Consider the following 20,817-nt stretch of genomic DNA (forward strand, 5'->3'; position numbering starts at 1 on the left):
TTAGACATATTGCAATCCTTTGCATTAAATTGTAGTCAATTCATGGCAAGAGATAGTTTATTTACTTGAAAAATTATTCTCCTCTTAAAATTTAAACAGACATGTGAAATTGAAAGACATCATCCACAGTAATTCAAAAATAAAATATCCAGACTTTAATTGAATCTTCTCTGTTTAGCAGAAGTGTATTACGTAGCATAACTCAACTATGGCCATAACATCTTAAGGATGAAAAATATTGTTAGGTTGAAAAAATTATGATTGATTGAAATAGCAAAATGTTTTGTCTAGCTGAAAGACTTCTCTGGATATTTATTCAGAATTTGAGTGTGCATGTAAGAACACCCTACAAAACCTCTGACCATTGACTTATTGGTTGAAAATTCTTCTGAGAAATACTGACCTATGGCTGAATTCAGGGTATGCTTTTGCTACCTGAAGCCTAGTGTCAAAAAGATGAATTCATCAAAGCCATCCTGAATACTCAGAAACAAATTAAAGTTAATATTAAAAAGCATAATGACTTGGATTTAAACTTTAATTTCAAGGTGCTGAAATGACTTTACACAATGTAATTTCTACTTCAGAAGGGCATAACGGATGTATCTGAACAATCTGAGTTGAACAATGGGTCCTTTTTCTTCAAAAGGTTGAACTTGCATCTCTTCAGCACATCCTCAAGGCTATGTTACACAAAATTACTACAACCGTTTAGCACAAAAGCTAGCCATTCAGTCCGACTTGTCAAAGTTGATGTTTACATAAGTCTCCTCCCATCCCTTTTTATCTCAACCCACCAGCATTATTGCTTATTTCTTACTGCCTCTTAGAATTCCTGAAGAAGGGCTTATGTCTGAGACGTCGATTCTCCTGCTCCTTGGATGCTGCCTGACCTGCTGCGCTTTTCCAGCAACACATTTTTCAGCTTTGCCTCTTCGATAAGAAAGCTAAGTCCCTTATTCATCTCAAGCACAGCATCTCACAGCAGTGAGAGCTTGGACCAACTTCAAACACCTTAATGCGTGATTAAAAGCACAACCTTTCTGAAGTCACGACCCAGACTCATCCACAAAATTTGGGACTTCAAACATATGCTTCAGAAATGTAAAGAGAAAGCAAATTGTCATAAAACAAAGTTGGAAGTCCTGATAAAATCTTGGGAAATTCAGATTGGTGGCTTGCCTGGTGTTTCTGAGCAGCCGATGAAATCAGTGATTAGATCATAAGATATAGGAGCAGAATTAGACAAATTGGTCTATCAAGTCTGCTTCACCATTTGATCTTAGCTGATTAGCTGCGGTTAAGATTGAGAAGGTTTTGCAGATGGGGTCATTAAAACAAATATTAGATCAAGATATGACAGAGTAGCTCAATTCCTCAAGATTGAAGTATCACCGGCCACCGCATCTGGAAAGATTAAGGTTATTCTGTATTTTCTGTGAGAGATGAAATTCTACCTTTGCAAACAGAGAAGTCAAAATCATCAAGGATTCGAAAACGAGGATGTGAATGTACAAATTGAGGATGCTGCAGCTGGAGGTCCTCTGCTACCCCCCCCATTCATTTCTTTTAATTTTTTTCCTCCTCTCCTCCCTTCTTGAGGCCTCAGATACCTGGCCCTGACTAATGAAGCAGGATTGGCAAAGGTGCCAGAGGTCAGAGTGGGGGACACTGGTGACCAGTGGCCCAGTGTGGAGTGTAGTGGCAGCCAACGGTCAGACCATGTGGAGGCCGCCTGTGTTGGTCTGGTGCAGAGAGCCTTTGGAGAGAGACTGTGATATTTATCTTTTTAACTTTGCTTCTTGTTTTTTTGACCTATGGTTATACTGTGCAGTGCTGTAATATAACTTTTTTTTTGTCTGCATTTATCTATTCTGTAACTAAGGATTGTACCTAGGTACCTTTGTACCTAAGATTGCGCTGTAAGTGGCAACATATAAACTTTTCACTGTACTCATTTGAGTACATGTGGTCATAAAGCTAATTCAATTCAATTCTTTGATCAGGTGGGCAGATGCAGTTAAATTTAGATAAATGTGAGGTACTGCATTTTGGAAAGGCAAATCAAACAAGAGTTACATACTTAATGGTAATGACCTATGGAGTGTTGCTGAACAAAGAAACTTTGGAGTGCAGGTTCATAGTTCCTTGAAAGTAGAGTTGCAGGTAGACAGGATAGTGAAGAAGTTTGGAAAAGCGCAGCAGGTCAGGCAGCATCCAAGGAACAGGAGATTCGACGTTTCGGGCATAAGCCCTTCTTCAGCACATTCCTGATGAAGGGCTTATGCCCGAAACGTCGAATCTCCTGTTCCTTGCATGCTGCCTGACCTGCTGCGCTTTTCCAGCAACACATTTTCAGCTCTGATCTCCAGCATCTGCAGACCTCACTTTCTCCTCCATAGTGAAGAAGGTGTTTGGTATGCTTGAGTTTTTTTTAAAAAATTGAATTAAAAGCTTGTCAGTAGTGCCTGTGTAACCATTGTTGATTGCTGTAACAAACCATCTAATTCACTCATGTCATGTAGGTAAGGAAATCTGCTATCCTTACCTAGTCTGGCCACATGTGACTCCACATCCGGTCTCCCTGGTATAGGAAGCATGTTGTGAAACTTGAAAGGGATCAGAAAAGGTTTACAAGAATGTCGCCAGGGTTAGAGTGTTTGACCTATAAGGAGAAGCAGAATTAGTTGGGGATGTTTCTCGTGGAATGTCAGAGGCTGAGTGGCAATCTTTATAGAAGTTTATGAAATCATGAGAGGCGTGGATAGGTTGAATAGACAAGGCAAAAGTGAGGACTGCAAATGCTGGAAACCAGAGTTTAGATGAGAATGGTGCTGGAAAAGCACAGCAGATCAGGCAGCATCTGAGGAGTAGGAAAATCGCATTTCGGGCAAAAGCCCTTCATCAGACAAGGTCTAAATAGGCAAGGTCTTTTCCCCAGGGTGGCGAGTCCAGAACTTGAGGGCATAGATTAAGGATGAGAGGGGAAAGATATAAAAGGAATCTAAGGGGCAATATTTTCACGCAGAGGGTGGTGCATGTATGGAATGAGCTGCCAGAGAAAGTGGTGGAGACTGGTACAATTACAACATTTAAAAGGCATCTAGATGGGTATATGAATGGGAAAGGTTTAGAGGGATATGAGCCAAATGCTGGCAGATGGGACTAGATTAATTTAAAATATCTAGTTAGTATGGATCAATTGGACAGAAGGGTCTGTTTTGATTCTGTACAGGTCTGTGTCTCTAATTCAATTCAATTGGATTCAATTCAAATCAATTCATAACCTTTTAATGTAGTTGAATAAGCCGAGAATCCTCATAGAAGCATTATCAAGCTTTGTAAGACTCAGAGCTACATGAAATGTTAGGGCAATTGACCCAAGTTTAGCCAAAGATGTATGTTTTAGGAGGATTTTAAAAGAGAAAAGTAAGGTTCGGTATGCTTTCCCGAGCTTGGGACTGGGGCATCTGAGGATGAAGCCACTAGCAATGGAGCAATTTAAACTGGGGATTCCTTTTTTTTATTTGTACATGGGATGTAGGTATCACTTTCTATGCCAGTTTTTATTGCTGAGTGGGTAATTAAGAGTCAACCACACTGATTTGGTCTGGAGTTGCCTGTAGACTAGACTAGGTAAGGATGGCAGATTTCCTTACCTCAAGGACATTAGTGAAGTAGATGGGTTTTTACAGCAATCAACAATGGCTCCATAGGCACTACTGGCAACCTTTTAATTCAGAATTTTGTTAAAACTCAAGTTTCACCAAATGACATGGTGAAATTCAAACCCACTTTCCCAGAGCAATAGCCTGGGACATTATTGCTATGCCACCATAATCCCTAAATTCCCAAGATGTACAAGGGGCCATTATTATTAAAGCACAGACCTCTCGAGAGGGCTGTGTGGCTCAGAATATTACAGAGATAGGGAGGGGTGAGCCCATGAATAAAAAAGCTGGAAAGTAAAACAAAGTTAATCCTAATGTGTGAAATCCATGTTCTCCAATTTTGCAGTATTGTTGGAGATTGTGCGCTGCAGGAAACCTACTAGCCCTAAAGACCAGCTGCCTTATAAAGGAAGTGCACAGATTGTTGCGATGTAAATGCTTGCAAAATGAGCTCCAGAACAGACTGAGGGATCCAGTCTGACAAGAGATGGTTTTGTTGCAAATGGACATAAGGACCCATGGAAATATGAAAAATTGGAGCTGGAGTCAGTCATTCAAGCCCTTCAAACTTGCTCCTTCGTCCAGTACAACCATTGCTGATTTCAAGAGGGCATAGGTTTAGTGTGAGAGGGGAAAGATATAAAAGGGACCCAAGGGGCAACATTTTCACACAAAAGGTGGTACGTGTATGGAATGAGCTGCCAGAGGAAGTGTTGGAGGCTGGTACAATTACAACATTTAGAAGACATCTGGTTGGGTGCATGAATAGAATAGGTTTAGAGGGATATGGGCCAAGTACTGGACTAAATTAATTTAGGATATCTGGTCAGCATAGATGAGTTGGAGTAAAGGATCTTGTTTCCATGCTGTACATCTCTAAAACCCTAATAGCTGTTCCTGTTTTCCTTTGTATTTAATCCCTTTAGTTCTGAATGCTATATGCAATTTCTCCTTGAAATCATGAAGTGTTTCAATTTTTACTCTTTCTATGGTAGCAAATTCCACAAGCTCGTTCACTCTCTAAATGAAGAGGTTTCTCCTCATCTCAGTACTAATTGGTTTTTCCCACATCCTTAGACTGTGTCCCTTGGTTCTGCATTCCCCACCTTTAGGAACATCCTGCATCGAGCCTGTCTGGTCGTATTGAATTTTATAGGTTACTATGAGATTCCCTCTCATTTTTCTAATGTCTTGTATACGGTATTTATTCCTAACCGATTCAACCTTTTCTAATACATGAGTCCCACTATCCGAGGAATTAATCTGGTGTACCTTCGCTGCACTCTCATCATAGAACAAGAGCATCCTTCTTTTGATAAGGATACCAAAACTGCACACAACTTTCAAGTATGGTCTCATGTACATTTTCAGCAAGACATGTCTGCTTTGATTTGAATCATCTCATCACGAAGGCCACCATATTATTTGCTATTTTTACCACTTGTTGCACTTGCATGCATATTTTAAGCAATTGGTGTACAAGGACACCCAGGTCTCATTGCACATTCTCTATCTCAAATTACAGCTATTTAGATAATCTGCCTTGCTCTTTTTGCTACCAAACTGGATAGCCTCACATTTATCCACATTACACTGTATGATTGCATCTGCCCTGTCACCTTGTTAAAATTGGATGTCAGAAAGCCAGGTGAATTGTTAGGAGCATCTCTGCATCCTCCTGACAATTCACACGGCTTTGTAACATCTGTAAATTTTGAGTATTACACTTAATTCCCTAATCCAAATCATTAACATATTATGAACAACTGGGGGTGGAGGACTGATCCTTATGGTACCCATTTATTCCAACATGGTCCAGTGGGGCCAGTCTGCCTTGAAGAACTATCTCAGAGAAAAGGTTAACCTTCGGCATCTGGACCTGAGGATCTGGCTTCTATGCAACAAGAAATGGAATGACTGAACACAAGTGGTCATTGCCAACACTGTGGCTTTTGCTCTGTCTCTGCGTTGCACTGCAGACTCAACGGCCCTGCTGACCTCATGTGGATTCTCCCCATCTGCCATTCCTGTGAGATTGCAACAACTCCAGAAAATCCAGGACCTCACCAAAGCATTTTCATATACATTTGAGTACAATGCTATTTACTAGAACAATTTGCAAAATTTGAGCTTACCTGACCCTTTAAATAAAGTGACAACAAGGTCCATTTTTCTGTTTCATGCTTTTCTCAAAAGGGGACAATGTAGATACTGCCTAGATTTTTATTTTCTCAATTTGGATTTGTGGCATTGCATCAACTGCTGTGAATGCAATCTCAGACACCCACACCTCTGGAGAAGACTGCAGTTACTGCACATGTAGCAGCAAGACACACAGCACCTGGGAAATCCACGTAGACTTGCATAATGTTTCATGCCTTAACAAAATGCATAGAATTCATATAGTGCAGAAAGAGGCCATACAGCCCATCAAGTCTGCACTGATCCTCTGAAGAGTATACCGTCCAGACTCACCCAATCCTGTAACCCTGGATGGCGCTTTTTGAACCATGGTTCCCCATCTAACCTCCACCTGCTTGGACATTTTGAGGCAGTTTTTAGCATGACCAATCCACCTAACCTCCACATCTTTGGATTGTGAGGAAATCATAGCACCCGGAGGAAACCCATGCGGACATAGGAAAATGTGCAAACTCCACACAGTCACCCAAGGCTGAAATTGAACCTGTGTCCCTGGAACTTATTTTAAATAGTCACCCTTAACCAATAAAGGCTTAAAGTGGAATTGGAACCTGCAGATAAGCTGTGTTACTACAACTTGCTGGAATACTCACATTCAGCCTTTCCTTACATTTGAACTTTAAAGAAAAAAGCAGCCACTGTTTGTACATTGGAGGAGTTCCCTGTGTAGGCAGAATTCATATCTCATGGGATCTGTTTGTACCTGCCAAGATCCAATGTCTCCCCAATCAGAAAAAAAACATGCTTTTGCAATGCTTTAATATTTTAGTCACTTCAGTTTAGTGAATATCAAATAGACTTTAGGACTTAATATCATTTGGCAGAATTGTCAGCATAAAGGATTATAAAATCATGAGGAACATGGATAGGATGAATAGCAAAGGTTTTTTTTTATTGGGTGGGGAAGTCCAAAACTAGAGGACATGGGTTTAAGGTGAGAGAGGAAATCATAGCAGGACTTACACACTAAATGGTAAGGTCCTAGGGAATGTTGCTGAGACCTTGGTGTGCAGGTTCACAGATCCTTGAAAGTAGAGTTGCAGGTAAATAGGATAGTGAAGAAGGCATTTGGTATGCTTTCCTTTATTGGTCAGAGCATTGAGTACAGGAGTTGGGATGTCATGTGGCTATACAGGATGTTGGTTAGGCCACTTTTTTAGAGTATTGTGTGTAATTCCTTCCTATCACAAGGATGTTGTGAAACTTGAAACGGTTCAGAAAAGATTTACAAGGATGTTTGAGGATTTGAGCTAAAAGGAGAGGCTAAATAGGTTGGGGCTGTTTTCCCTATGTGTATGGAATGAGCCGCCAGAGGAAGTGGTGGACGAGGGTACAATTCCAACATTTAAAAGGTATCTGGATGGATATATGAATAGGAAGAATTTAGAGGTGTGGGATATAGGTAAATTAATGTTACTTCTGCAATTATAATTGATTATCTAAAAATAAATGAACTCACATCAGTGTGTAATTGTTTCAGCCAAGAGCTGAGTCAACAAGAATGGAAACTATGTGGAGGAAATGCATAATTTTTTTTGTATTAGCTAAAAATGTATGCAAGAATGAAACGGGACTGCAAGACAATGGTAGAAATTAAGGCACTAGATAAAATGCTGTGAAGAGAGGCAGTTAAATTAGATATGCCTGTATAAACAGTAGGTATAAACATCTGTTTCCCACTTTTACAGAAACATAGGAACAAACCCCAATTAAAATGGCTTAGTGATAAGAGGCTGTGAGGGGCAGCACAGATGGAGGGAATAGATAATGGTAAGGCAAGAAATGCCTAACAATAACCCACAGCAGGGTGAGGTCAAATGGCCTTGTGAGGCCAGAAATAAGCATTTTGTCACAGACAAGGCCGGATAAGACAAGAGATAAACAGGAGTAATGGGTGCCGGTCTTAGGGAAGTGGAGGATGTAAACGGGGGGGGGGGGAAACAATGAAATAAGAAAAAAAAGTAGGAACCAAATTATATAAATATCGAGTATTTGTTGAATTCAGTGTGTTTTGTCCCTGCCTTGTGGACATCACATCCACTTGCAAGCGTGAAATAAGGGACACTACTGATTCAGATCTTGTCTCGGACCGAAATTATTGAAGTGAGTGAGCTTTGTTTCTTACAGAGGAATATGGGCCAAATGCTGGCAAATGTGACTAAGTCAGGTTGGTATATCTGGTTGGTATAACAAGTTGGACTGTGACTGTTTCTGTGCTGTATGACTGTGTGACTATGTATTCCAAAGATTACATTTCTGAGTAAAATTTAAGGAGACCACAACTGTGTTTTGGCTGTTAGATGATTCAAATCCAGTCTAGTCAGCATGAGAGACATTCAACAAAAGTTGAATTCTCTGTAGTGAACATATTAGGCAGTGCAGATAGCATTGGTGCTGTGAGAAATAGCCCTCTGACCTGTTCAGGTAGCATTGATAAAGCCACTGCCTTCAGTAAGACACTGCTGAAGAAATCATTTGGTATGCATGCTTTTATTGATCAGTGTCTTGATAGAGGAGCTGGGATGTCATGCTGTGCTGTACAAGACATTGGTTTGTCAACTTTTAGAGTATAATGTGCAATTCTGGTCTCCCTGCTATAGGAAGGATGTGAACATTGAAAGGATTCAGAAAAGGTTTACAAGAATGTTGCCAGGGTTGGAGGGCTTAGGCTCTAGGGAGAGGCTGAATAGGCTTGGGCTATTTTTCTTGCAGTGTTGGAGGCTGAGGGGTGACGTTAGAGAGATTTATAAAATCATGAGGGGCATGGATAGCTAGGGTCTTTTCCCTGGGATGGGGAATTCCAAAGCTAGAGGGCATAGGTTTAAGGTGTGCGGGGAAAGATATAAAAGGGACCTAAGGGGCAATGTTTTAAAGGAAAGGGTGGTGCGTTCATGGAATCAGCTGCCAGAGAAAGTGGTGAAGGCTGGTACAAATACAGCATTTAAAATACATCAGGATCGGTATATGAATAGGAAGGGTTTGGAGGGATATGGGTCAATTGCTGGCAAATGGGACTAGATTAATTTAGGATGTCTGGTCAACATTGACAAGTAGGGGTCAAGGTTAGACTGTTGCTGGAAAAGCACAGCAGGTCAGGCAGCATCTGAGTAGCAGGACAATCAATGTTTCTGGCAAGAACCCTTCATCAGGAATAAGGCTGGAAGCCTGGGGGATGGAGAGATAAATAAGAGGGGAGTGGGGCTGGGGAGAAGGTAGTCGATAGTGCAATAGATGTATGGAGGAAGGGGTAAAGGCGATAGGTCGGAGAGGAGGCTGGAGCAGATAGGTGGGAAGGACAATTGCCAGGTGGGACAAGTCATGAGGATCCCTTGTCCTGTATAACTGTGACTAGAGATCAGTCATGGTTTGGAGATGCCGGTGTTGCACTGGGGTGTACAAAATTCAAAATCACACAACACCAGGTTATAGTCCAGCAGGTTTATTTGGAAGCACTAGCTTTCGGAGCGATGCAACCACCTGATGAAGGAGCAGCGCTGTGAAACCTCCTGCCGGACTATAACCTGGTGCTGTCTGATGTTTATCCAGAGATCACACAGATACATGGGCTGCAACAGTAACCAATCAGAGAGACGCTCGTGAGGGTGGGAACCAGCACATCATTGGCCAACTCATAGTTCCGTCATCGTCTTCCCAGCCAATCAACGGCCCTGCAATGCTACTCCGTGATTGGCTGATGGCCCAGTGGTGACGGAGTTCCGGTGTGCTGCCGGGAGGAGGTAACGGTTGCATCAGTCTGAGCCGGGCGATGGAGGCTGAGCTGGTGACAGAGAAAGTGCAGGCCATGGATGTCGACGACCAGGTGAGTGCTATGGAGCTCCGCACCAGGGCCTTCCCGCATGGTGTCTGTGTTAGGGAGCGCAGAGGGCAGTCACTGGAAGCAGCGGGATATCTGCTATTCCTCCTCCCCATGACTGTCCCCGGGGGTACCCCAGCTGACGACATCTAACGTGTGCGACCTTCCTCCCTGAGTCCTTCCCAAATGCACCATCTCTCACTTTCACGGATTAAATTCCGTTTGTGAATTTCCAGACCAGCTCGTCCCTATTATCCTGGAGCCTCAAGCATTCCTCGTTATTCTTCATATCACCAATTCTCTGGAAATCTGCTGAGCATGCCTCCTACATTCATGTCTAGGTCATTAACATACATAATGTACAGTCAGGGATCTAGCACCAAACCCTGCATTCATCACTGGGTATAGGCTTCCAGTCACAAAGAAAGCCCTTTTACCATCACCCTCTGCTAATTTGGGTACCGATTTAGTAAATAGCTCTGGATTCCATAAACTTTTAGCTGCTTAACTAGTCTGTCATGCAAGACCTTGTTAAAAGCCTTACTGAAGTCTATGCATGATGTAGAGATGCTGGTGTTGGACTGGGTTAGTCAAATGTCGCAAGTCACCAGGTTATAGTCCAACTGACTTATTTAAAATCCCAAGCTTTCAGAATTCTGCATTGCCACTGCATCTGTCAAAGGAGCAGTGTTCTGAAAGCTTGTGATTTTAAATAATAGCCTCTTGTTTTGTGACTTTTGACAAAGTCCATTAGACAACATCAACTGCACTACCCTCATCTACACACCTAGATGGCACCTTGAAAAATTAAATCAATCTCCTCTTTTAAAGCCTCATTGACTATCCGCTCCAAGTTCATATTGGTTCTGTCTCAATTTTTTTTCCAATTGTATTTCTACCACAGATGTCAGACTGGTCAGTAGTTTGCTGGTTTATCCCTCTCATCTTCTTGAATAACTGTTCCAAATGAGCTGTTGTCCAATTCTGTGGTATCCCTCTTTGGCTGCAGAGGATTTTGTCTTTGTTCATGAGTCAGTGAATGTTAATGTGCAGGTTAAAGACAAATGGCATGTTAGCCTTTATTGCAGGATGGTTCGAGTCTCAGTAAAAATGTCTTGTCTTGCATCGAGTTTACACGTGACCACATCTAGAGTATTGTGTGCTAAATATGTCCTTGTACATGAATATTATACATGTCATAAATGCAGTAGTCTCCCAGATTGATTGCAAAGATACAGGGATTGTTGTTCCATGAGGAAAGTTTAATCGACTGGGCTTGAATTCACTAGAACTAAAATGAATCAGAGGTGATTGCATTCAAACATACAAATTTTTGTTTCAAGTATATTTGTTTCACATACGAAGTTCACACATGAATCAGCACGGAAGGCTGCTTCCCCAGACTAGGATTTGATCAAGAGCTGAGCTGAGGTGGAATTTTTTCAGAAGGTGGTGAATTTTTTGAAATCTCTGCCCCAAGGGGTTGCAGATGTTCACTTATGACGTAGTACATTCATGTGGCGATAATGTAGAAAAATGGTGTTGAAGTAGATCAGCCATGATCTCATTAAATGATGGCGTATGCGTGAAATTACAACTGACGTCAACACTAACAAGCATATTCTATTCACAAGACCTTCTGAGTATTGTTCAGGAATGAAAACCGTGAGAGGTTTCTCTTTACAGATCTATTGACATGTTGTACTGTTTCGATTGCCACATGACCTTAGATTAGATTTGCCACCTCTGATCTCTGGTGGAAGGCTGTCCTGGGGTTTTACCGTGCAAGGTTAGCAAATGTTGTATTTACCACGTAAAAGTTTGATTACTTATTGTTGTGTACCTTTTGTGGTTTTGCATCTGTAACTAATGCACAAAAAAGTCTGGCAAAGAGGTGACCAATCTTGAGGCAGAGAGGAAATCTGAGGTGGGTGAGGGTCTGGATCTGAATAGTTATTTTGAAACAATTTACAGGCCTATTGATTATCAGAATTTAAGTAACTGGTAGTAATAATTGTAAAACTATTTTATCCACTGAGAACCTGTAAGAAGGATCACTGCACAACATAATTAAAATATTATTTTTATTTTCTGTGCCTTTAGCCTAAAGTTACATCTGAGAAACAGAAAGGCAAGAAAAAAAGCGTTAAGGAAGGTGGTGATGCAATGAGAGCGGAGGTGAGAGCTTCTTCTGTAACCTTTTTGTACGGAAAACAATCATGGTGAAATGGAAATATAGCTAATTAATGTAGTTGTTTATTCAGATTAATGGCAATTAATACCAATACTTTGGTATTCATTTCTTTTGTTTACATTGAGTTTGGTGTACAGAGGAATCTTGATCATCCAAAGGAGACAGGTGCGTAGTATTTCCGCCAAATTCTGGCGGATTTCTGGACAATCGAATACTAAATAACATCAGGACCTTGCGATCTTGCTGGATAATCCGATATTCAGATAATCGCATGCCAGCTAATCAAGGCTCCTCTCTATCTGCTCTCTACAACGCTGTGACTCTACACTGATTTTTTTTTATTGCCTCAGTCTATTTCATACATAGACTCATAGAGATGTGCAGCACAGAAACAGACTCCTCAACTGAACTCATCCATGCCAATCAGATATCCTCTATTCGTTAAGTCCATTTGCCAGTATCTGGCCCATTTCCCTCCAAACCCTTCCTATTCGTATAGCCATCCAGATGCCTTTTAAATGCTGTAATTGTACCAGCCCCTGCCACTTCCTTTGGCAGCTCATTCCATACATGCACCATCCTCTGCTTGAAAAAGTTGCCTTTTAGGTCCCTTTTACATCTTTCCCCTCTCACTCTGAACCTATGCCCTCTAGTTCTGGACTCCCTCATCCTAGGGAAAAGACCTTGTCTATTTTTGCTATCCATGCCCCTTGTGATTTTATAAACCTCTAAGACCACAAGGCGTAGGTGTAGAAGTAAGGCCGTTCGGCTCATCGAGTCCACTCCACCATTTCATCACGGATGGATGGGCATTTCAACTCCGCTTACCCAGTCGCCCATTAGCCTCTGTTTCTCCAGGGAAAACAGTCTCCGCTAATTCAGCCTCTCCCTATAGCTCAAATCTTCCAACCTTGGCAACATCCTTGTAAATCTTTCCTGAACTCTTAAAAGTTTCACAACATTCTTCCAATAGGAAGGACACCAGAATTGCACAAAAGGACTAGATGCAGAATAATTTTAAAGCAAGAAACCTTTCAATTCATATAGCATACTGCTGTATTGTATCTATGACTTATATTGAAGGACTTCAAGTAGGATTAGTTGCTTGAAGTGCAATAATTGCATGAATGTGATTATACAAATTATTTTCTAAATTGATGATGCAACATTGAGAAAGTGTTCGAGGGAGTATTGGAGTTGTCTTTCAAGTGAAATGCTGAGCTGCAACCCCTGTCTGCTCTTGGATGGGTGTAAAAATGCTTGGTGTCTTGATCAATATTTATCACTCAATCAATTTTAGTCAAGCAGAATATCTGGTTCTAAAGAATACAAGTAGCAGCAATTAATTGAGAAAGTGGAAGAAGAGGAGGGACTCGAGACAATTTCCATCACCATGGAAGTAGTACTGAGAAATTGGTAGAGCTGTGTTCTGACAGGTGCCTGAGACCTGATGGATGTATTCCTAGGGTCTTAAGAAGTGGTTAATGAAATAGCTGATGGAATGATCTACATTTTCAAAACTCCCTTGATGAGAATTGGTTCCATTACCTTTGATGGTGAATGTCACTCCTGTATTCAAAAAATGAAGGGATGGCAAACAGGAAACTATGGGCCAGTCAGCTTAGAAAATGTTAGAAGCTGTTATTTAAAAAAAATTATAACAGGGCTTTTGCATATGTTCAACGTAATCAGCCACAGTCAACATGGTTTATAAAATTTAAATCATTTTGATCGATTACTTGGTGGTAATGCATGATGCAGACTGAAGATAGATGGACTGCATTTAGATTTCCAAAAGATATGTTTTATGAAGTGTGACACCACAGATTACTGCATAAAGTAAAAGCTAATGATGTGGGGGTTAGCATAATGGCAGGGGTAGATTGGCTGGCTAATAGTAAGCAGTGAGTAAGTCTTAGTGGCTCTTTTTAAGGATGGCAGGTTGTATGAGTGATACACCACTAGGATTATTTATAATTGTATAAATGATTTAGGTGAAAGGAAGGAAGGCCAATATTACTGACTGCACGATGTTAAGTGGGAAAGTAAGTTGTGAAGAGGGCACAAGGAGATTACAAAAAGATAGGTTAAATGAGTGGCCAAGGATGTGGCAAATGGAGTACAATGGGAGAAAATGTGAATGTAGAACAATACAGTACAGGAACAGGCCTGTTAGCTCTCTTTCCTCCTTTTAAAGATTCTTCTCAAAAACTACCTGTTTGCCTAAGTCTTTGTACGTGTCTTAAGATTTACTTGTGTAACTTTAAAATATAATGCCTCTATGAAGTGCCTTGGAATATTTTATTCTGCAAAGTTACAATATAAATACAATTTATTGTTTTATTTCCTGTGCAGCATTCATTAAACAGACATAACAAAAACAGCCAGTTTAATCTTTGAATCAAAGAGGACTGAACTTGAGAGAGTTTCCTGCATTCCACATATTACAAGATGTCTTATTTATGCCTGATTTGCTGAGCAAGCATGTAGAACTCACTTTAATAACTTAGTTGAAGATGAAACATTTCACAGCAATGCATTATAGTCACTATAGTTGTTAACCTGCATTAGGGGCTGAATGGCTGAAATGTTAACTTTTGAGTATGTTACCTGTTACCCACTAACTCCAACAGGGACTTGAGGTTAAGTAAGAGAGTTAATAGATTAATAAGAATGAGCACCATAATGTACTCTAGCTATTAATGCACTTCCTTGGTGCTGAGTCTTGCAAATATGAAATAAGACAATTGCTATTTGTTCTGAACTTAATTTCTTTGTTACAGTTGATTTCTCAGTTACTTTTGTCCCATCTTCGTGTTGAAAAAAGGACTTCCATTTTCATGATATTTAACCACAAGATATAGGAGTACAATTAGGCCATCGGCCCACTGAGTTTTAACTCCATTCTCCTGCCTTTTCCCTGTAATCTTTGATCCCCTTCCCAATCAAGAAGTTATCCATCTTTGTCTTAAATATAATTAATGACTTGGCCTCCAAAGCCCTCTGGGGCAATGAGTTCCACAGATTTACCACCCTCTGGCTAAAGAAATTCCCCTCATCTCATTTCTAAAGGGCCATCCTTCACACCAAAGCTGTGCTCTCGGGTCCTTGCCTCTCCTACAGTTAGAAACATCTTCAAGTCACTCTATCCAGGCCTCGCAGTATCGTGTAAGTTGTAATCGCATCCCCCTGCACATCCTTTGAAACACTAAATATGGACCCAGAGTCCTCAACCATAGTACAGTTCAGATCCTTAGAATGACCCAAAGTGCTGTAGTATTATTTTTTGAAGAACTAAGTGCCATGGAATTTTTTACATCATCTTAATCAGGTGGTTGGGCCTGGATTTAACAATTTGTTTAAAAGAGACATCACCTGCTGTGCAGTGCTCACTCAACCTTTGTCTGGTTGTGCGCTGCCAATTTGGTCCAAAATCTCCAAGCCCATAACCTTGAGGTGAAAACAAAGCAGATTGTTTTTATGTACTCTGGCTTTTTTAACAATGCTAGTCATACCTCAATTAATGAATGTACCATAAGGAAGGCCATCAAGTTTCCTTGTTTGTGATTAAGGTGCTTATTAGAATGATCGTGATTTTTCTCTACCCTTCCATCCTTTCTCTTTAGTTGGATCCATGGCCAGCATATATTAATGAACGCCTTGAACTATACCACAAACTCAAAGCTGAAAGTGATTCTATTTTGGCAGAACGTGCTTTGAAAGAGAGTAAACCAATCATCATCACACTACCAGATGGTAAACAAGTACAGGGAGACTCCTGGAAAAGCACCCCTTACCAGATTGCATGTGGAATTAGGTATCGGTTTTAAATTACTGTTTTATTATCATTTTGCAGCAGAACTATTAAAGATAAAATATTTTGAAAAAGGAGGGTGGAACAGTGGAAAGGATAGAGACTTACTTGAGATGTTAGATAATGTACATAATTGTGGCTTAGAGATTGAAGTGTTAAGATCAGTAGAATGCGCTATTGAGCCATAGGCAAACCACTTTTAAAAGGAAATTGGATACTTATTTAAAGAGAATACAAAATGAAACTGAGAGGGGGCATCTTAATATTTATGTGATCTGAACAGTATCTTGTATTGCAAATTCTGATTTATTGATGCTGAAACTATATGCAGATTTCTTCTAGTTGATTTGGTGTACAATTTATTAACTGAGATTCTCATTTAGGCATGTGCCTATTACTTGAAATATTGGAAGCTTCTTAAAATGTTTTGATCTTCAGAATATTTTTAAACCTCATTTTAAGGCATTAATCATCGATACTTAGCCTGCAGCTGGCTATTCTGTAATTGCCATGCAGTATGCACATTAGGTTTTGCCCCAGATTCCTAATTCCCAACCTTGATATTAGATTTCTACCTTGGCAGAACCGCTGGTGATCTGCAATCTTCCTCTCTCACCCCTGATGCTGTTGTCACTTTCTTGCATGTCCTGTTCCTCCACCTTAGCTGTGGTTGAACTGGTTACGTGGCTCATATTTAATTGTGGAAATGTTATTGACGTACGTAATTAGAATATTTCCAAAGATAATTCATTGTGAGCATGCTTCAGTCTAGACAGTGTGACACTGATGCAAGCATAGTTTCTTCATTTAACAAGATTACTGTCTCTTGGATATCACTATTTTAATTAGACCATAAGACATAGGAGTGGAAGTAAGGCCATTCGGCCCATCGAGTCCACTCCACCATTCAATCATGGCTGATGGGCATTTCAACTCCACTTACCCGCATTCTCCACATAGCCCTTAATTCCTTGTGACATCAAGAATTTATCGATCTCTGCCTTGAAGACATTTAGCGTCCCGGCCTCCACTGCACTCTGCGGCAACGAATTCCACAGGCCCACCACTCTGTGGCTGAAGAAATGTCTCTGCATTTCTGTTCTGAATTGACCCCCTCTAATTCTAAGGCTGTGTCCACAGGTCCTAGTTTCCTCACCTAACGGAAACAATTTCCTCGCGTCCACCCTTTCCAAGCTATGTATTATCTTGTACGTTTCTATTAGATCTCCCCTTAATCTTCTAAACTCCAATGAATACAATACCAGGATCCTCCGCCGTTCCTTGTATGTTAGACCAACCATTCCACGGATCCAGTGCCAGTATGTCCTTCCTGAGGTGTGGGGACCAAAACTGGACACAGTACTCCAAATGGGGCCTAAACAGAGCTTTATAAAGTCTCAGTAGCACAACGGTGCCTTTATATTCAAATCCTCTTGAGATAATTTGATGTGTTTGTGTTTGATACAGTCAGGGTTTGGCTGACAATGTGGTTATTGCTAAAGTAAACGGAGTGGTTTGGGACCTGGATCGACCATTGGAAGAAGACTGCAGTCTATCATTGCTTAAGTTTGAAGATGAGGAAGCTCAGGCTGTAAGTAGTCAGTGTTTAATTACTGTGGTGAAACATCAAAAATACTCAAGTCTCATTGCCAAGAAAAGCTAGAAGCCTGATTCCTGGCCTAACATGACGTAGCAGTCCAAACCTGAATAAAGCCAAGGAAAGGGCAAGTCAATCCAGCCTAAATTAGCTTTGCTGTTCTGAGGGATTTCTGCATTATTTTGTATGTTTCTACAAAACCTCTGAGTCAACATGAACTTACTCAATTCTAACCCTGATTCAAACTTTCTGTACATTGATCAACTGGATTTTGCTATCATTGGTAACAGAATGGTGTGATGCCATTCACAGGGCAACTGGATTGGATGAACAGCGGCAGCTGTGTATTTCCTATATAATTCTGCAATGTAAAGAATGAGCAGAATAGGGACGTCAGTTAGATCCAGACACATTTCTCTGTTGTATAAAAGCTTTATTCCTAATGAGTATTATTGTGTGCTAGGTATACTGGCATTCTAGTGCCCATATACTGGGAGAGGCGATGGAACGAGTCTTTGGAGGATGTCTCTGCTATGGACCACCAATTGAAAATGGATTTTATTATGACATGTTCTTGGAAGAAGGGTACATTTTCGTTCATATGTTTCATTAGTTGCTTTTAGTATTCTGATTATCTATTAATTATTAACATTTTTGAAAAAATATTGTTTTATAACAGAGGAGTTTCCAGCAATGATTTTCCAACTCTTGAAAATCTATGTAAGCGTATTATGAAGGATAAACAACCATTTGAGAGACTTGAAATTAAAAAAGAGACTCTACTGGCTATGTTCAAGGTACACCATTTTTAATTTTCCTGGGCATTTGTTTCACATTAGATGCTAAAAAAAACAGCCTGTTCCTTGCATCTGCTGATTATTTTGAATTAATTGGTTTAATGTGTAGTGCAGCAACTGCTTCTATGTCTAATCAGAGGAAGCTGAAATAATAGTCTAATTTTGCCTGACATTGCCATCATCACATTATATAACATAAAAAACTAATGTGCTGTTAAAGAATCCACTGCCCATTTTGTATACAAAAGTCATCTTCATAGACATATATCTTTTTTAGTATTATTTTGCAGTATCTCTACATTTGTTTTTACTGTAGATTAGCTGATTTCTATTTGAATTAAGTTGGAATTATCCAATGTAGAAACATATAGGAACAGGAATTTGGCTATTTGGCTCTTCAAACTTGCTCTACCATTCAATATGATCAAGGCTGATCATCCTATTTAGAACCTTTTTGCTCCTTTCCCCCCATATCTTTTGTTTCCTTAAGCCCTAAGAACTAAGTACAACTCCTCTTGAAAACCTTCAATCTTTTGGCCTCAACTACTTTGTGATTGGTGATTCCATAGGCTCATTACTCTGGGTGCAAGAATTTTCTCATCTCACCTAATGCTTTACCCCTCATTATTAAATCATGATTCCTAGTTCTGAGCTCCCCAGTCATCAGGAACATTGTTCCTGCTTTTGCCCTGTCTACTCCATTGAATGTAGCTTTTAAAGTTTTTTTTCTCAAATCGTCTATTTGCAGTATATAGTAATATTTTTCAATATTTTTATAATTGAGAAATTCATTTCTATAATTTTACTGCACATAATTGGTTTTGTGAAATCTTTGAAGCTTATCATTTAGCTTACATGAGACAATCTCTCCAGACAGAGATTCAGTTATGTCTGCTCTTCAATTGAGGAATAATGTTGCAGCAGTAGAGTTCATGCAAGTTCAGATGCAGGCGAACCAAATGGAAACAAGAAATCCTAGACTGTGTAATGAGAAGGGGTGAGTAAGCAATCTGAGGCCCCTTGGGAAAGAGTGAGCATAATACGGTAAAATTCCTCCTCAAGGTGGAGATTGACCAGTGTAATTGATTCTGAAGGTAGGGACCTAAATCTAAACAGAGGAGACTATGATGGTGTAAGCTACAGGCAGGCTATGACAAATTAAGTGCTAGTTAAATGGAAGACAATGGATAGGCATTGACAAACATTTAAAGAGTGCACGGAGAAACTGCAACAATTATTTATTCCTGTCTGGGCACAAAAATAAATTTGGGGAAGGTGGCCTGGCTTTGGCCATCAGAGAAAATTAGGGATTGTTTTAGATCCAAGAGAGAGGGAGTTTAATTGGTGAAAAAGAGCAGCAGACCTGAGGATTGGGTGCAATTTTAATCAGACCCTTGGATCTTTGTTTAATTCAGTAAAATTAAACTACTGCATTAGTATGTGCTGAAAGTGGAATTTAAATGTCCACTTAGGGTTGATTTTGAAACCACTTCACCTCAGGGAAGTGATTTTTCAGTGGGAGCCCATCTCCCACTCAATGGAAACCATCGAAACTGGCATCATTTTTAGTTGCTTTTTTGACTGACAAGAATCTGAGATATGGCAACTATATTGTGGAACTCACTGATTGAGATTGAGTTCCTAGTGGGGAGCATAGTAATGATCTGGAATGGGCTTTCAAACCTTGTGAATAATGGATACTTTTAGGGTAAGTACTTGTATATTCCTTCTCTTACTAATTGCTGAATGTTGATTTGGCCATTCTTTGCTGAATTAAGGTGGTGAAAGAGTATTAAACCTCCTGATATCTCACCAAATACATTAGACTTCTATTCATGAACTACATTTGCACAAAACTCCCATCTATTTTTGGGAGCAACCTGAGCCAATGACTTCATTAACCTAATCTAAGTTGCAGTGACCAATGGGCACCAACCGGGCAGTATGTGTTTTACTGTCATTTTCTGTCATTTCATTCCATCCTGATATATGGGGCTGGTGAGACAACCTAATAGATCCTCTTGTCTTCAGAGACTTGCATATATTTCCCAAGGATGATTCAGAAATTAGAAGGAATTGATTTGAGAAATAATGATTGCATATCATTCACCTCTGGATTAAAACAACAAAAAATGTTCTAAATGGAAATCTAATCTTTGATATTTTGGAAACAAATGTTAGATTTCACTAATTCAAAAGAGGAAGTAGCTGTTGAATTTCATTTTTAAGCCAGATAACTACTGACTCCTGAAGTTCATTTTCAGGATTAAACCAGCCCTCAAACAAAGCTAGGAATCTTCCACTTTCATTTAAGTTCTTGTGCACGTCTCTTCAGTGCAGGTGCATGTATTCTGTATCGTAAACAAATAAAGACGGGCTGCCATTTTAAATTGCCAAGTATGTTTTGAAATGTGTACTTTTGTAAACTGCTTTACAACTTGAGTAAAATTTATGGTCTTTAGCTTTTACTTGGACTTATAAATAGTTATATTCCATGTTATTAATTCAACATTTCCTTCAATTTTTAGTACAACAAATTCAAGTGTAGGATTTTAAATGAGAAGGTAAATACTCCTACTACAACAGTGTACAGGTAAGGAAACACAGCCATCAGCTTGGAAGGTTTTGTTTAATAAAATTAAGATTGCTTTGGGTGCATCTATTCGTAAATCTATGTTGTTCTCTGCATATAAATTACAATAAACATAAACATCTGTATTAAAAATGT

General features: G+C 39.9%; 1 protein-coding gene across 1 annotated transcript in view; it reads left to right on the forward strand.

The window, feature by feature from the left end:
* Positions 1 to 9,589: 9,589 nt before the first annotated feature.
* tars1 (threonyl-tRNA synthetase 1) overlaps positions 9,590 to 20,817 on the forward strand; it is a 44,276-nt gene continuing 33,048 nt past the window's right edge. Inside the window, exons 1-7 of the mRNA XM_060822621.1 lie at positions 9,590 to 9,693; positions 11,791 to 11,865; positions 15,508 to 15,698; positions 17,163 to 17,286; positions 17,756 to 17,877; positions 17,972 to 18,089; positions 20,618 to 20,682. Of these exons, the coding sequence (XP_060678604.1) occupies positions 9,640 to 9,693; positions 11,791 to 11,865; positions 15,508 to 15,698; positions 17,163 to 17,286; positions 17,756 to 17,877; positions 17,972 to 18,089; positions 20,618 to 20,682 (749 nt within the window). The 5' untranslated portion in view covers positions 9,590 to 9,639. The remainder of the gene's footprint in view (positions 9,694 to 11,790; positions 11,866 to 15,507; positions 15,699 to 17,162; positions 17,287 to 17,755; positions 17,878 to 17,971; positions 18,090 to 20,617; positions 20,683 to 20,817) is intronic.

The sequence above is a fragment of the Hemiscyllium ocellatum genome, chromosome 1, assembly GCF_020745735.1.
Source record: "Hemiscyllium ocellatum isolate sHemOce1 chromosome 1, sHemOce1.pat.X.cur, whole genome shotgun sequence".
Classification (NCBI taxonomy): domain Eukaryota; kingdom Metazoa; phylum Chordata; class Chondrichthyes; order Orectolobiformes; family Hemiscylliidae; genus Hemiscyllium; species Hemiscyllium ocellatum.